This window comes from Poecilia reticulata, chromosome 6 (genome assembly GCF_904066995.2).
Source record: "Poecilia reticulata chromosome 6, P_reticulata-male-v2, whole genome shotgun sequence".
Classification (NCBI taxonomy): domain Eukaryota; kingdom Metazoa; phylum Chordata; class Actinopteri; order Cyprinodontiformes; family Poeciliidae; genus Poecilia; species Poecilia reticulata.
In genome coordinates, this window is record NC_088835.1 from 19988012 (window position 1) to 20006399 (window position 18388).

At 35.9% G+C, this 18388-nt stretch overlaps 1 protein-coding gene across 9 annotated transcripts in view; it reads left to right on the forward strand.

Annotated features, from left to right (window-relative positions):
* Positions 1-18388, forward strand: part of shank3a (SH3 and multiple ankyrin repeat domains 3a) — a 195761-nt gene that overhangs the window by 90194 nt on the left and 87179 nt on the right. Inside the window, exon 1 of one of the 9 annotated variants that reach the window (XM_081608118.1) lies at positions 3073-3367. The exons of 7 other annotated variants lie outside the window; for them this stretch is intronic. In XM_081608118.1, coding sequence (XP_081464244.1) covers positions 3215-3367 — 153 coding nt within the window. In that variant the 5' untranslated portion in view covers positions 3073-3214. Of the gene's footprint in view, positions 1-3072; positions 3368-17507; positions 17658-18388 lie in introns of those variants that run through there. One more of the 9 variants, XM_081608117.1, reaches the window with a different exon arrangement.

Sequence of the window (18388 nt, forward strand, 5' to 3'; positions counted from 1 at the left end):
ACTCTTATATCACTCTAGTGAGACCTGCTTCTGGCTTCTCCAGTTCTACTTTGAGTGAATGAGTGAGTGGTGAATGAGTGAGTGGTACTGAAGTGACGTACACAAAATAGATCAGTTACTGCCACTAGAGATTTCACGGAATAAGTAAATCATATATTTAGATAGCATTCCTTGTTATCAATGTTTCTCTCAGGTCAGTTGCAGTAAAACAAGTAAAACATTCAAGATATCTCTGCATCTGATGCTACCCTGCAGACTAAAAGCATAAATGAGTGAATGGTGTTTGGGGGCAATTATGTAAGAAGTTATCTGGGAGAACATTCTTTCTTTGGAGAGTCAGAGTCAACAAATACCTGTGAAGATAATAGTATTTCATCTTAGCAGACTGTGTGAAAGTAGGATAAGGATTTAGACCAGCATTGATTCTGCAGACTTTGTCAAACATGAGATTCCCTGCAAATCAAATACTGAAAAAGACAGAGAACGTTGTTGCAGTTGTCATCAATCATGCATGTTCAAGATCCGCATTTCTTGCTCCAGGCTTTGCTAATATTTAACAAACATTGGTTTTACAATGTAGGCCTGCTGTTTCCCTCTTTTAGTTTGTTTTAAGCATGTTTTATTTTTGTGCAGTAAATTAATAAACAGTGAAGAATGAAATCTTGTGTTAGTCATTGCAGCTGCTGTCCTCACTGTTCATCCCACAACATGCTGTCATGTAAGTCAGAGGTGAAGCATTACCCTACTTTGCTACCATGGTGTTCATTAGCTTCAGGCTAAACTTTAAAATTAGGTCATAGTTGATAGGAATTTGCCATTCATTTTTTTATCTTTGCCTGACTGAACCAGACCTCGTCACTGTGTTACTGCCCTGGTTAACCATGCATGGTAACTACATGGAAAATTTCCATAGTATGCTTTCAGGGACAACAGAGTGCATGTGTACAAGTGATTGTATTGCTAATTGTATTGCCATTTCATAATGTGGTCATGAATGCCACGAAGCACAGTGCTGAAAAAAAAAACTGCAATTTATTTTCAGTTTTCTGAAACGCTTTGTGAAATAATACACAGTAATAACACATGGTTTATTAGGTATTCCTATTTAACTCAGTTGATAATCAGCGTGTCAAATAGTATCAACTCTGTGCATTTCAGCATCTAGATGTGGTAAAAATGACTTGCTAGAGGCGCTGCGTGGTGTAGAAGCAGATACAGGGGTTATACTTTTCAATATAACCGTCCTGATTTTGACTCCTGACCCTGAGACCTTTGTTGCATGTCTTTCCCTCCTTTCTCTTTCTTTCAATTTCCTGTCTGGTGACCGTCAAAGAAGGCCACTTAAAAAAATTCTTAAGAAATTCTTAAGAAAAAGAAAAAAATATTTGCCGAAGTTAAAACCAAGCATTAGAATAAGCATGTAATTTAAGATAACATGTTTAATTTCTGATAACAGTAGATCCGAAATTGTTGATCAGTTTAGATTTTTTAGCAAAACCACCTCTCTAGCTTACAGAGCGTTGTCTGAAAAAGTGCAGGTAACCCATAACCCAGTGAAGAGCAGCTGTGTGGAGGACAGTACCTCAGATGTTAGAAGTAAATGGACAGGCTAACTTGATGTAATTGAAATGCAAAATATTTATTAATGACTAAAGTATGCAGAATACTGTCTTTGAATGCACAACACATCCAACCTTAAAGTGTATTGGCCACAGCAGTAGAAACCTCTATGGGTGCCTCTCATGACATCTTAAAGAAGGACAATTCACATGACAGACTGGAATATAAATAGATCATCTGGCTTTTTTTGGATAAATTTTAGTTGTGCTATTCAGATAATAGGTAAAGTAAGATAATTTTATTTAGAATTTTATACATTTTCAGCAACAAGGCAGTTCAAAGTGCTTCACATGAATTAGAAGCAAATGCAACAAAACATTAAACCAAAGGAAAGAGCAAAAGAAAAAAGAAAACAAAAAAGTATAAAACAACAAATTCATTCCCCATGTTTAAGAATAAGAAGTCCATAAGTCCATTATAAACTAGTAGGGATTTCTCTGGATTCTTGTTATGATAAAACTAGATGGTACTTTCTAGGTATATTCTATATTTGTAAACTAATAAGAGTTTCTCTAGATCTTGCATCTATTAAATGTTGATCTAATGTAATGAAACTGGTTCATTAAACCCTAGAGGGAATGTATGGTACCACAGTCCCTTCCAGTCACCAAACATCATCCCAGTAGGGGATGTAGTGGAAGTTCCCCCCATGGATGTGCACACGATGTATCCATGGCAACTGTTTGATACTAGCAGAGTGGGTTTGATAAAGCGGATGGTGATTGTTGGTGATTTGAGCAAGTTGGGCAAACTTGTCTCTAAAAGAGTTGGTGACGCAGTTTGATAACGTGGCCATAAATATGGAGTACATTCTTGTATAAACTGCTATTGTTAATGCTTTTTTTGTGTGTTTGTCTTTAAAAATTAAACATCAAACTATAATGTATTTCCTCTGGATAATAATGATCTTATTTTTCACAAGCTTAGGGCATTAGTGCAACAATCTGTAGGATTGTTTCAAGTGTGAGACAGACCAATTCTCAGCAGAGTAATGGCATTCCTCCTGCACTGAGCTTCTGTTGATAGCTGTGTTTATGAATGAGTTATGAATGCATTATTTTGCATTTGTTAATGAAACTATATGAAGAATGTAGCTCATTGTAGATGATATTTTGAGATTCCAGATTTCACTGAGGGTTTATTTATCCAGCCTGAACTTATTGCAGTAAGTTATTTCAACAGTAACTAATGTGAAAGTTGAAATGGAATTTACACAATCGATTACTTTTGTATATTTACCTTTTCTTAGTTTAGTTCCTCATTCTTCATACTTTTCATTTTTCTCATTTGATTGCTCTTCTCTTCACTGTGTTTTTCCTCCCTCCCCCTGAATCTCTCTCTCTCTCTCTCTCTTTATCTCTCGGCTTGCTCTCCAGCACAATCACCCTTTACCAACACTCTATCCGTCTGTGTATGAACAGACAGTCAGGAGTGTCTGTGTGAGCGGTCATGTGAGTCTCCACGTGTTACTTTGACAAGACGAAAGGCGGTGAAAGAGGGGGAGGGGGCGGAGGAGACGAAGAGGAGGTGGAGGAAAGAGGGACTGTCCGGAGGGGTGGGGGTCTGGTTATGGCCATATGGAGGATGTAGTGGCATGAAAACTGTAGCTGACCCACTGGAGTTTGCGTGTGCCGGGGGAGTGTGCCCATGTGTGTGTGAGATGGGATCTGCTCTTGGAAGAAGACGACAAGCTGAGAAAAAGGACAAAACTAGTGAAGAAGCCAGGAAGGCCAGGCTCTATAGTAAGGTACCCTGACTGATCTCATCATCTTCTTTATTTACTGCAACCATTAGCTGAAGTTTAAGCACACCTCTCCCTGCCTTTTCCATGCACTCCCATACTCTTGCCATTCACAGACACTTCACGGTCCATCCCTCACTACCTGCCTAAGCTTTTCCTCTCTCTCAATCCCTCTCTCTTTGGCTTTCGTTCTGTTGTTATGCTCTGCTGCATGTTGGATGTGTGAGGAACTGGTGCAGCCTTATCTAAAACCCCGACAGAATGCTAATGTTTTCCCCTGCTCTGGTTCAGCTATTCGGTGTTTGCTGCATTTGGCCCACATATGTGAGGTTTTATCTGTTTGTGTGTGTCTGGTATGTTGTGGGATCTTTAGATGGGTGTCTAGATTTGGTTAATGTGAGTGACAGTGGTTTGCTTATGTTTTTTATTTTTGAGGAGACAGGGCCAAAATGGTTCTATGTGTGTGTCATTTATGTTTGCAAGTGACAGCACGGTACAGTTAAAAATATCCATGTGTTTCTGCATTTAAATTTATTTGAATGTGTGCATAAGGCTCTAAAAGTAAAGTATTGTCCTCTATTCTTTGCTGTTGAAGTTGCTTAGTACGTACATTTGTTCTTTACGTTGCTGTTGATGTTTACTGATGAAATATGGCTTCACCATTAGCTGCAGGACAATGGAGCTAATGCAGTAGCTGTGGCAAAATTAGACGATTTATTAGCCCATCAAAGTTTGCATTTTATAAATAATATATAGGAAGTGTAGTTACTGAAGCATCAAATCTGTCAGTCGGTTCTCTGCCCTGCAAAATGTTTGACATGAGCTACTGCTCAGCGACGCCGCCTGCTTTAAGTTTTCATCTCCACTTCAGGTCAATTATTGATTCTGTACATACAGAATTTATGAGCTGTTAAAAGTTTGAGATTGTCTCCATGTCATTTCTGTTGTTTCATTATGTCTTACAAATTGAAAGAGTTTTAAATTAGCAATGTACAAATTGGTATTTTAGATATTAGATTGTGACCTAATTTCCTGAAAAATCTCAAAGATTTATTCATGACAAATAGTTGCACTGCCCCCTATCCATCTTTGTATTTTCCATCCATCCATCCATTTTATTTACACCCTCGTCCCTAAGTGGGGTCAGGAGGTGCTGGTGCCCATCTCCAGCTAACGTTCCAGGCGAGACGCAGGGTCATCCTGGACAGGTCGCCAGTCTGTCGCAGTCTTTGTATTTTCACTTGTCATTGATATTTCACTTAAACTGTGTGAGGTGTGTGTGAAAAAGAGAGAGAGAGATGGAGAGGGAAGCGGCGGATTACAGTAAAAGGAATTGATTCTGTTTTGTTGTGTATAGTCTGAAACCAGGCCATGTAGAAATTAAAGCTCTAGGCTGTTTAAAATACATGCAGTAAGTTCTCTCTATGTTCAGCATGTACGTATGTACTGGGATTCTTTTCACTTTCAGATGCACAAAATAAGTTAATGCTGTAAAAAAAAAACACACACACACACACAACACATACATTAAACTAATTCTGCCCATATTTTGACTGCTTAGCTTTTCCTCCAAAAATTGCTATTAGGTATATATTTTTTAAATGCAGTTTATTAATGTCATTTTACAACCCCCCACTTCACAATTGTTCTCACAATCCCAGTTTTTGGGAACACTTGGGACAACTTTGTGACATTTTGCAGTTATAAATATGAGCAAACATAGGTCACATGTGGGGTTTTCTTAAGACTCCATTGGGGGTTAGGGTTTTTTTCCAACTCTCATTCAACAACATACATTTGCTAAGATTAATTACATCTTTATCTGTTACAATATTTGCCCTACTGATAATGTAGAACTGTTAATTTTCAGTGTCACCATTTGAACATAATCTAAAACAGTCACTGAGACGTTGTGTGTCCAAAATATCAGGGAGTCGATGGGTCCAAGTTCACTTCAGAAAATGCAGAAGTCATTGTTGGTCGATGAAAGATTAGAAATCAGGTCTCAAGCTAGACTCTGTGAGGGTAAAGACCAAAGAGCATGAAAAAGAAAACAAAAAACAACTTTGGATGGATATAGACCTCAGTTCAACTAAACATGAAAAGTCTGCTACTAAATCAACCTACTGACGTTAAAAATATCTTCAGAATTAGGAGTTTTCTATTACAGCAAAGAAAACCTGTGTATACCTCAGTCTGTTAGATTAAAATGTATAGGGGTCTCTGTAAACAAATCTCTATCAGCAGCAGCTCATCCAAGATGCTGCTAGGAAAAATATGATCAGCGAGAGTGAATTCAATCCTGGTTATCCATCCATTCATTACTATACTTTTTCACCTTCCCTCTTGTTGAGCCACCTGGTTTTACAGTCGTAATGTTGGAGTACAATTGATTTCACATTAGAAAAAAAAATACATTAAACCGACTGCAGAACAATTGTTGTGGGTAAGTCTGTATGAATAAATGATTGTTAAATCAGGTTTCATTGACAGGGAGTACAATAGAGTACTAATAATCATCAGGCTGCATGAATAAGCTACCCACACAACTCTCATCTCAGCCTGGAGTGTGCTGGCTGCCCTCTCCGTCGCCTGAAGGGATGTTTGCCATCAGGGTTCAAACACAAAGAACAGTCTTTGTTCCTGTATTTTCAGCTTTATTTTGACTTAAGTTCTACTTGGCTAAAATCCAGCTCAACACAGATTCCTTTGGTTGTGTTTTATCCACCAGCTCTGCCCCCCCACACACACCGCCCCTGCTGTCTGCATCTCTGTCCTACTGTCAGTTTGAAAGCACATGACTGGGCCTGATTCAGCTTTTTCTTTCTCTGGGCTCTTTGATTCTGATGACAGCATGCATTCCCTCTATCCTATCTCACTACACTGCTTACAAACAAAAACACAACTTTTATTGTCGTACCTTATGCAACAGAAGAAAACATGCTGACTCTATGTCATTGCACAACTTAAAATCCTTCAGTCAGTTTAGATCCAAAAATGCTTATGGAAAAAAAAAAAACATGTTTTCATATTTGCATGTTATAGTGAGTTACAGTATTTTTTTTTACACATAAATGTGAAAATGTCTCGTGCTACCCATTAAGCGTAATTATCTGTGATAATCCATCTCGCCATCATCCATCTGTGGCCTTTGTGTGCTACTAACGGTTTTATTTGTTCATGTGTTTGGGGGGTGCTATACTATACAATAAACCTGCACTCTCTGAGTTAGTCATTGTGTTGTTGAGTGGGGAAGAGGCTGTGGCTTTATTCGGTTTTGTTCTAGCCCGTAGTCTAATTCAGAAAGCTTTGACTGTTCTGCCTGCCTAAACTGTGCTTCATCAGGAGGAATACCAGATATTACCCTGAACATCTTATTGAATTTCTCCTGAAAAGGATTTCTCCGGAGGGATCATGCTGTTGCGTTCAGAGAGAGCTACTAGGAGCCAGGCTACAGAGGTTAGACACTTACCTCGACAATCATTCACCAGGTTTGCCCTGAAAGCAAATTACTGCCACGACAGAGCAGCTGCAACATTTAGAACAACGTGAAATGGAAATACTGGCAACATAGTAATTGATCTGCCTGTATTTAATTGTATTAGAGTTTTAAGCTTGCAATTATATTAAGCCAGAATTCTAGTTTGCTTTGTGTAGTTATACATTTACACTGACTATAGTATTACATTAGTATTTTACTATATGCTTTGTCTTTTACTTGTTGTTACTGGTTATTTGGTTGGTTAAAGCAAACAGCCGTTATCCACAGATATGATCTGATGTATTCATGTTCTGTGAGTTATCAACAAAGGCTTCTACAGCCCAAACAAAATCGAGGAGGCCAACTACTATAATCCATCCAAATGAATGTTTTTAGTTGATATGATAATATACCCTTTTGAGTGCTTAACCTTTTTAATTGAAGTGATCATTTTTTATCCACACAACTATAACTGCTGAATAACTTCTGACTGCTGTCTTTAGACATCCTGTGTGTGCGTTTGCGTGTGTGTGTGTGCGTGGGTGTGCGTGTGGGGGTGTGTGTGTGTGTGCGTGTGCGTGCGTGTGTGTGCGTGTGTGTGTGTGTGCGTGTGCGTGTGTGCGTGCGTGTGTGTGTGCGTGTGTGCATGTGCGTGTGTGTGTGTGTGTGCGTGTGAATGTGTGCATGTCACTTAGGTTCAGTTCACTTCGTCTCCGGTCGTTGATCAGCTCCATCCAAACATACAGCTGGGTTATAAAAGTTTCTTTTAAAGTTTTCAAAAGCCAAAAGGATTTAACCTTTTATCTTGTAATGTTAGGTTAGAAAAAAGGGGATCTGCCATGTTTCTTGATTTAACACAGAAGCATGAGATTGTATTAATAAGCTGAAAGAAAAGAATAGACTACTGTTTTCTAAACTGTTCAATGTATCATGCAAGATACAGTGTATGTCTGCTACATTTTTGTCTGAATACATTTCTTAATAACTTGGAAACTACTGGTTATTTGGTTAGTTAAAGCAAGCTTAGTTAATTCTGTAAACTTAGTTATTTGGTTAGTTAAAGGCTGCACTGCTGCACAATTAAGATGGAGCCACCCTATATGTTTGATCAGTTTATGATGTAAATCTAATGGGCCTTCATTTGATTTTTGTTGCATGTGTTAATACATACAGATAAGTTTATTTTGCTAGCTATGTTACATAAAATGTTAGTCTTCATTATTACAATTTTAGGATATTGCAAGCATTTAATAGTAATACATATTTTTTTATTTGGAGTTGCAATAATGACTAAAATTTGAAATTTATTCTGTAAATACAGAGATTTAAGTATGTATTTATCTTACTTCTGTCATGTTGGAGTTGAAACCTTGTATCTAAGCTGTATAAGTACTTAACTCTACTTTAATGTTTAATGCAATAAATGTCAAATTTGGTTACTGAAAATGAAACACATTTTATTTTGGACCACAATATTTTTTTTAATCTTAGTTAATCAGAAAACGTGTGTGCAAATTTATCAAAATTAAAAGCAATGTAATTAGTCTGCCTATAGTTCTTTGGTCAAGCCACATCAACAACACGGTGCCTAAAAATAAAAATGACAAACGCAAACAAATCTTAAACAGTCCTAAAACTGGAATTACACTAAAGAAAGCAATCTAATGAAAATATGTTCTGAACACTTTATTTGAAGGGGGGTGAAAAAGTCTGTCATGACACTGTCATAAACATGACATGAATAAGCCTTCATGAATATTTATGACTGTTGTCATAAAGCGTCATTCGGTAAATTATGACACCTTTAATACAAAGTTGACATTATTCAAAATATCTTTGTTATGACAACTTGACATTAACCAAGAAATCATTACTGTTTAAACTTTACTTTTAATAACATAAAGTTACCTAATTTTTAAAGTGCAATCAGTAATACTTCTAGGACAAATTTATATCAGTAATGATTTCTTGGTTAATGCCAAGTTGTCATAACAAAGACATTTTGAATAATGTCAACTTTGTATTAAAAGTGTCATAATTTACCAAATGACACTTTATGACAACAGTCATGAATATTCATGAAGGCTTATTCATGTTCATGACAATTCGTATGTCATGTTTATGACAGTGTCATGTCAGTCTTATTCACCCCCCTTCAAATAAAGTGCTACCGATCATGGTGATAATGACTTCGTCTTACTGGAAGCTAGCAAGCTATGAATGAAAGCTGAGCATTTGCAAAGCCTTCACAAGGGATGTGTGAAAGGGAATTGTCTGCTAATCACTAACATTATTGGTTTATTATGGTTTGTTGTCGCTATAGCAGCAGCATCCTCTTGGTGTATTGTGTGTAATTGTGTGTAAATAAATGAAGTAACTTTTCTTCTGAAGTCTTCAGTGCTTCTTTGTTGTGTCGCTCCGTTTTCGGGCCTGTTGGTACATGAAATTTACTCAGTGGTTTATTTTGCTGCTATAATTAAGGACAGAAGAGTCCTCTTAGAGAAAATCCTATTCCTTAGGACTAAATCCACACTGTCAGACTAGAAATCGAGCTTTTGGTCACTTTGAGCATCACACTTATTCTCCTTCATGTTTGAGTTTGTAGCTGGGTTCAGGTTTCATTAGATCAGGTAAACATACTGGACAGACAGAAGCTAAACTGAATGTTTAAGTGAATGGGTTATATATATATATATATATATATATATATATATATATATATATATATATATATATATATATATATATATATATATATTGGCCTAGCTACAGTTGAATTGCCCCCGGAAATTTAGAAGTTTCTGAATCAGAATCTAATATCTACATTGACAAAGTCTGAAAGGTTTAAGTAAAAGGTAAAAAAGAGAGAAATGTTTAAAGAAAACAAGAAAACATTTGGTTTGAATGGATGCACCTTGGCAGATTTGAAGAAAGGAACCAGGGAAACAATCAGTGCAAAGAAAGAAATCAGGGCAGCTGGGGAGCAGATCAGTGGAAATATCAAATCAGGCTTTTATTTCCTGGGAAGAGCAAACTAAACAAACACAAGACAGATGCTGAATTAGCTTGTTGGTGTTGATGACTGGTGAGTAAATACCAATCAGCTTCGTTGTTGTAGTGTTAGATTTCTTTTATTGACTCTGTCAGTTCAGGTGCCAATAAGTGGGTTTATAATCATGAAATGATTGCAGTCATTTGAGTCAGCTCTTCACTAATCTGAAGCCTGACACAGTCACATCTGCATGTTGTCAATCAAACGGGTTTAAGGCAGTTTTTGAGCTTCATAATAGAATCACTGGGACAAAAAAAAAAGATAAAACTGAAAATTCTTTAGGCCATTCTTTACGAAGACGGTGCTGCAACATATTTATATACTCCAGACTTTTAATGCTGTGCTCTGCCTTACAACAATTTGAAATGCACAACCGTATTTTGGATGCACACTCAGTTCTGTTTTTTGTTGTTTTTTTTCTTCTTTTATTTAAAAAAAGGCTGCACTTAAGATAGAAAAACCTTATATGTTTGATCAGTTTATGATGTAAATTTTGAACATTTTCTTTCTTCTAGAGTCTATTACCTATTTGTGTTAACTGCGCTTTGGAGGTTTGCATTTCTGTACAGTACATTTTTTGTAAAGACGGAATTAGAATGTCATCTATATTAATAATATTTTTTTATTTTCTGGCGATCTAAGTTGCTTTTATTGTATCTTTCAAATAGAGCTTAATCAACATGCATGACAATAATTAATCATGTACATATTTTATACTCAGGGCAGATTCAAAAAATAGTGAACTAATAAAAGGATTTGAAAAAAGCAGTAATTGGAGCAATCAAACCCTTCTTATGATTTTTTCATAACCTTTTTGCATTTTTTTTTTTTTTTTGTGAGGTCGAGCCTCTTTGCATCACCCTAATCTTGAGCTCTATTCACAGACTCTTTGTCAAAACATGGTGGCAAAAGTAAAACATCACTTTAAATATATTACTGCCAGGGTTGTGAATGATTTTGGGCTTAATATGTCACATGAAAATGCCATTGTCTTTGGAATTAAGATGTTGTATGTGGATATGATCCATAAAAAAAGACACCCTGACGAATAAAATCATCAAACCAATTATGTAGATAGAATCCTTCTTTGACCTATTCACCCCTTTTTTCTCCTTTACCATGCCTCCTACTGTGCTGTCATCCATAACAGGACCCCATTTTTCCATGTTTCCACAGCTCATCCAGTTGTGCATTTTTAATAGGAACATGCTTCTAGATGCTCATACTCTGCAATAAACCATGAATTATAGAATAAAGTGACAAATAAAACAAGCTAAACCATCTGAGGATTTTTTTTCCTGCTAGCTGACTTTTTCATTTTCAAAACAAGAAGGTAAATCTCGACAGAGAACCGTACTTACACAAAAAGTAGAGTCAACGAGGGACTACTACCTTACACTGTGGTTTTTACCCTATTTGATTTCTGACTACTTGAGTTGCAGCTTTGTATGCCGTTTGATGCTTTTTGTATGCTTTCACTTTTATCAGTGGTAGTTGCAATACTTTGTGAAAAAGATATAGGTTTCCATTTAATTCCAGATGCAAATTTGAATATACTGTGCAGTCGTAGTAAATAAATTAAAATATTAAGAAATTAATTTATTTCAGTAACTAGATTCACATTAACTCCACACTTGTTTTCAAGTCTTTATTTTTTTTATTTAAGATAATTTTCCACTTACAGTTAATGAAAAAAAGACTTTTAAGAGTAGAATATTACATCAGTCCAAAAACATTGTTAATACAGAAATGTGGACTAAATGAAAAGTGTTTTGGCTTCAAGGTTGTTGTTTTCAGAAGGTGCAGTTAGTCTGACTGAAGTGCCTCATCGGACGTAGATTCAGATTTTTAGAATGTGCTTGTATGTATCCAAATTAGTTATTTGAACTTTAAAAAAAAAAAATACAGAGTTCAAAATGTAGTTTGTAAGTATGTGTAACAGACAACTACTAGTGCACAAGGGAAAATAAATTGTATTCTCATATGTCTAGATCACGTTCTTCCACTGCTATAAAATCTAAAGGTGCAAACTGCAGATTTTGTGCCACTTTTCCACAGAGGCCTGCATTGTGGAATGCATGACTAGTGTTTGTTCTGTACACAGATTCTCTCACCTGACCTTCAATCTCTGCTGTTCTTCCCAAGTTGCTATGGGTCTCTTGGCTGCTTCTTTGGGCAACTGTTTCCTTTTATTTTCCGTCAGTTTATGTGAATGTCCATATCTCTGTTTTCTATCTTTGTATAGACTGAGCATTGCTCTGAGACATTTTCAAAGCTTGGGAAACAGTTTTAACACAAACGTGCTTTGAACTTCTCCTCAACTTCATTTCTGCCCTGTCTGTTTCTTCCTTGGTCTTCATGATTGTGCTTTGTCACCAGTGTCCTTTAAAAAGGTTTTTAACAGAACAGCTCTATACCTGCTAAGGCTAAATGACACGCGATTGAGTTATATTTACTAATTAGGTAACTTCTGTAGCCTGTTATTTCTTTTGGCCTTTCACCTAAAGTCCCAGCAACATATGTCAAATTATACTTACTTTGTAAAATGTTGCAAAAGTTGAAAAGATTTAGTGTCTTGTTGGATAATTAGAATTTTACATAAGAAATCATCAATGGGTTTTAATTTTACATTCATGGTGACTTGGAGGTTTTGTTTTTTATGGTCATTTGAAGTGTGCAGAATTTATTTTTTGTGATAATTTTACAGAAATTAGAGGCAAAGAAAAAAATCCCTAAAAACGAAAATAAAATTTTCACCTGTCCTTGTAAAAATTCTTGCTGTATTTGCATGAAAGGGTTACAGAGCTTTTTATATGGATCCAGGTGAAAAAGCTCAGCTAACATAATTAGTCATATTTAGTCAATGTGTGTCTGTTATAAAAAAATATGAGGCATCAGGAAACTTTAATCTTGTCCTGATTAAGTTCTTCTTTTTCTCCCTCTTTTATACTGTGCAGTTGATCCAGAGAGTAAAAGCAAATGATCAACAACAGCTGAGGCTAATAGAAAGACAACTTATTAAAGTTAGAAGCTCAGGTTTCTAGAAAGATCCCAGTAATTACAGTGGATTGCAGTAATTAACATGGTCGGATAATTGGGACACTGCTGTGAATCTACTTTTAGTTGTCATTAGTAACTGAACAGTGTCCCATTAATCTGTCTTGTATCTTCAGGACTATCGCTGTTGCTGAATTAGATGTGCTTTGGTTTGTTTTGTCTTTTTAGCTCTGTGTTAAGAGCGCTGTGCACAAACCTGCTGGCTTGAAATTGGTTAGCTGATTTTCTACCATTCTCAGTATTTATATGTTTTCATACGAATATTTAAGGTATTTCATGTCTGTGTTGTTTCACTTTGAGCTGCCAGTACATTCTGACACAGTTAAAATTGGACTGTACATCCTCAAATCAACACATGAATTATACAAGTTAGGTTGGATACTTCAGATCATAGCTTATTGTAAACCTGTATTTGTTTTGATAATTGTGTTCAGGCTCATCTTACTTTCATGTGTGGAAAGGGAAGATACTTTGTTACCCGTTACACTAAACCTTTGCACTTCAAAGCTAGTCTGTTACAAGGATTTTGAGTTTATTTGATCATATGCTGTTGGTTCACATCAACCGAGAAAAAAATGGGCAAATAGACTAACTCTGTTAATACATGTTTTATCTCTGGTTAACATGTATACATTCTGGCCGTTATCGCATTCTAATAACATTTAAATCTTAACTTTATTTATTTATTAAAAAAAACACACACATAAAGATAAAAAATAAAATAGAAAATTTTGTAAAACAAAAACTGACCTTACCTGCAAAATCTTTGTTATGTGCAAATTATCAAAAACCCAAAAATGTATTGAAGCCAGTTGTAAAGCTTTATTTACTTATAGCGGTTTCAACACTTCCATGAGTCCATGTTGATATACATGAACTCAACATAAATTAAATGATAAACATTTACCTACATATGTGTGACATTATGAAAGTTTTAAACTAAGGCAAACATAAATATGTAGCTCTGCTCTGAGACTTGCGTTTCCTCAGTATGTCCTGGTTTCCTACTCAGGTTTTGATCAGCTTTTAGCAGATATTGCTTATAAGTACATAACACTCCTCAGATTAGCTAATTAAAAAGAAAATGTTATCATCCAGAGCTTTAAGGTTCACAAACCAACCACTCATAGATATTTAATATATTTTATCTTTTAATTTTACTTTTATGAGGTCAATTTATATCTCTTTTTTTCCAACTACTTATTATTTATACTGTGTAGCACCTAGGTTGTTGTTTTAAATGAAGTGCAGAAATAAAGATAAATGAGGACAGAATTTCAATTATCAAACTGCAAAATTGTAAATTGCCATAGATTCTGAGAACTGCTGCTCACAATTTCTTTCTCATTTCACTAGGGAGAATAGTCTCCATTTTATAATTTTCATTAACTCTGATTCTTTTTATGCTAAGGGTAAGTTTCAGAAAGAGAACTTTGTGTCGGCCACATTTGAGTGCTTGAATGAATCCTTCAGGTGAAGAGAGAAACTGAAATTTACTAATTAATTGTTTTGCTCTCTGACCAGCAATGATGTAAGTCATCTTAACAACCTGAACATGCCGTTTTGTTAACCTGTAATAGTATTTCTGAAAAATACTTCAGTGCTTCCTTTGTTATTACTGCAGCTCACACCACCCGTTTCTTCAAAAGAAGAAATAAGATAAACTGGAAATTTTCTAGGAGGCTTTCTAAGGAGTCCTGAATGACATACTGTGAGGGTTTCAAATGACATTTTCCTCCAGAGCAGGCAATCATCTTTAAAAGCTGAAGGGAGAGTCCTCAATGGATACAAATTATCGTGAAAAAGGTTTAGACATGTCTAGATTTGTTAGACTGCAGAGGGAGAGGAGGCCACTTTCTGTCGAGTCAGAATTGTGCTTTTATTAGTTCTTTGCACATATGTTGGTTTTCTGGCATTGAGTTAATCAATAAACAAACTGATGTGATTGATTTGCCTCTCGGTGTTAGTAGGTTATAACAGGTTAGAGAGAATGTTATGCAGTTCCTCGACTAACAGCCAAAGAAATCAATACATTTTTGCTGCATCTATTGTGTAAAGTAGGACTGGAGAACAGCCAACATCTGCATTGTAAGAGTATAGTATAAATGTTAGGGTAGAAGTGAGGAAAGACTTTAACAAGTGTTTTGCTCGTTGCATGTTTCCTCAGTATCTGGCAGAGAATGGATTAAGTAGTGGTCAAATAATGTGGCCACTGCAGTCACGATGGTTCACCAGTGCCCCTTTTCCACTGGCTCTAATGGACCCAGCTCCACTCTGTTCAGTCTGCTTTGCGAGCGTTTCCACTGGCCTTTTTCCAGCCTAGAATCTGCTTTTTTGGTCCCTGCTCTGGAGTAGGGTCGGTCAGGGCCCACCAAGTACTATAATGTGACGTAAACCTACTGCTGTTCACTGATTAACCGAGGGCGTTTTCGGACGTAGGAGCAAAGAAAGAAGAAAAACAAAAGCTTCAAAATGTCAAATTTGCTACAACATGGAACTGATGGAGTACTATGAAGCTACAAACAAGCGGTGAACACTCAGGGCACTTATGTTTTTCCAGCATGTTAAACCTCCACAAATGTACAATGCAAGTTTTCTGCACACTCAAAACACCCAGAGAATGGTCACACTCACTGAGAATCAAATTATCTGGCTACCAGAACACCTCGGCTTTAACGAAATGAAGAGCATCTACATGTTGAACATTTGTTGGCATCACAGCAAACTTTCTATCATTTGTGAAGGAGAGATTTTACATTCGTTTCATCTGCTCTTATTAGTTATATGTTTTTCTTGAGCCTGGCCCTTGGCATTGCGTAAAGAAGGTGCTGAGTTGTTCGATATGCAACCCTATGGTTATTTAGGATAGTTTTCACTTGCTTATGTGTTCATAATGTTATGTTGCTTCGATTTCTTTGGAGGCCACTTTCACTTTTCTTTCTATTATGTAAAAAATGTATTGTTCTTTTAGGGCATTATTGGAAATGATACACATCCAGGCAGTAATGAATGGCCTAGATGGTAAATATTGACAGTAAATTTGGAAGCTTACATTCATTAGTGAATCAGGCTTGGCAAAAGGTTCAATGGAATTTAAGCTAACCAGGGAAATACTGTGGAGGTGTATTCGCAAATCTTTGCCAGGAATTTCTCAGCCTGAATGTGTGAGCTTGTATAAATGGAAAGAAATTATTTTTCAGAATTGTGGTACAGAATAGAAATACAAGGTTTCTTTTCAGCATATGAACACATTTTTCTCATAAGGTTAGAGTTTCAAACCGTTTTCAGTGAGTACTAAGACAAATGGAGAATGTTGTTTATGCAAGAAGTTTGACTAATTCAATTGAATTCATTAGCATTAAGTGGGATGATAGATCAATTGAATTGGAGGGCATTCAATTGAAATAAAAGTTGTTTCTAACTTGAATACAATCATAATTACATAGACTTGAACTATGATAAGGTGATAATTTATAGATTGAATTTAACTTTATATGTTTTATTTGAACAAGACCTGCTGGTTTCTGTTCTGTGCTATGCACCTGTTTTATTATTTCTGTATGTTGCCAAGTTTGCCAGAGGCCTGTTCATGACCAGTTTTATTCCACTCAGATATGCTTCTTCTACAAAACAACAATGAACTAATTTATCTTTTAGGTACTTGTAAGTCCATTTTCCCTTCTTCATTTAGAGAATGTTTCTGAATCCAGAGAAATGGGGTTTTAATCAAAAATCTCTCTACACAGTATGGATGGTTCACTTTTTTTTAAATCTCTATCTTACTTTAAATTCCATAAACACACAATCAATTTAAAACATAGTTTTGTTTTCCAAACAAAACTATTTAGTTTATTTATTAGCATTTGTCAATTGTATATGGTATCGGAATTCAAATATTTTGGTTAGTTCTGGATCTGTTTATGATTCAATGCATACATTTGCTAAAATGTAGATCTACTAGGAAAATAATGGGATATCTAGCAACGCTCAGTATTTTGTAACTGTGCCCTTACTGAAAAGAGCTTTCCTCTTTCAGATATGATTTATTACACCCTGTCATCCTTTTTGTTTGATTTCAGAATTAATAGCGATTTGCCAGTTGCTCCGGTTGTTTCTGAAAATAAACGCTTTGTGTTTTTTGCATAAAAGTGAAATTGGCAGTGTATGTTGCAGACAATGAAAGATAGCCACGGGTAGAGTTCATTAAGGCCCTTGCTGAGGAAAATAAAGTAGAAGCCTTTTATCAGCCTTCTGTTCAGCAGGCAATAAAACACACATCAGGCCCACCTGATTATTGGTAAATCATCCCAGGAACCTCTTCAAGGCATTATCCACGATATTATTCAGGACACACAAAGAGGTGTCGTTCACACACAGACAAACACAACCTCAGTGCTCTTCCCACTCATGTGTACATTGGCTGCTAGAACGGTCTTTGTATCCCATCACCATAACAACTGCCTGAAAGCACATGCGAAAAAAAAAAGGACAAGAATTTCTCTCACTCAGTTTGACTCGGAGTTGGTGAGTGTAGCGGTCGCTGGATCCTTACAGCATGTCAGTGTGCCGTGTGTGAACAAGAAGCGGGTTTGTACAGGCAAGCGGACTGCAGACGACTTGGTGCAAATGAAAAGGGCCTTGTCTGTGAAATCTGGGAAGTGTCGAAGGAGGTAACATTTTAAAACTGGATCAGGCAGTTTGTGATGGTGAGTGTCAGAAGGATGCTTCATTTTGCTTTCTGATTTGCCTGTGTATGTATGTGTATGTTTCTGAAGAGTGTGTGTAAGTGTGGTACACACATTTCTTTAGTAAGTTGTAGCAAATCTACTTTGTACCTGTGTCCATATTATGTAATGACAAAAGCAAAGGAAACCTCGAAATAGTACAAAAGTAATCTAAGTTTCCTGTTAAACTTAGTTGGAATACTGCTGATTTTGTCAAACTGCGTCTCTCCACCATACTCATTGTGACGAAAGGTTCCTATTCCATTTAACTAGATATTTGTTTTTCTTTATTTATTTCACAATTTTATCATGCATTTTTAACCTGCTTTTATTTTTGAGAAAGCATCATTGCACATGTGCTCTTTGCAGCTTCAATTTATTAATATTATGTGGGTTTACTCTAGTTTTAGTAAAGTTGACATTTATTTTCAATTATAAAATAAGAATCATTTGCTTTGGATATAAATGTTATAAAAATATTTTTTACCACCCATATAAATATCACTGATGTCCTTTCTAGAAAGTCTTTAAAAGATTATTATTATTATTATTATTATTATTATTATTATTATTATTATCTATTTCTATTATTATTATTATTATTATTATTATTATTATGTACAGTAAAAATGTGAAATAAGTTGGAGGATCGTATTTTCCTCTTTTTTTTTTCCCCCAAGAAGGGAAAGAGATTCAGTGATGCTGTCCAGCCT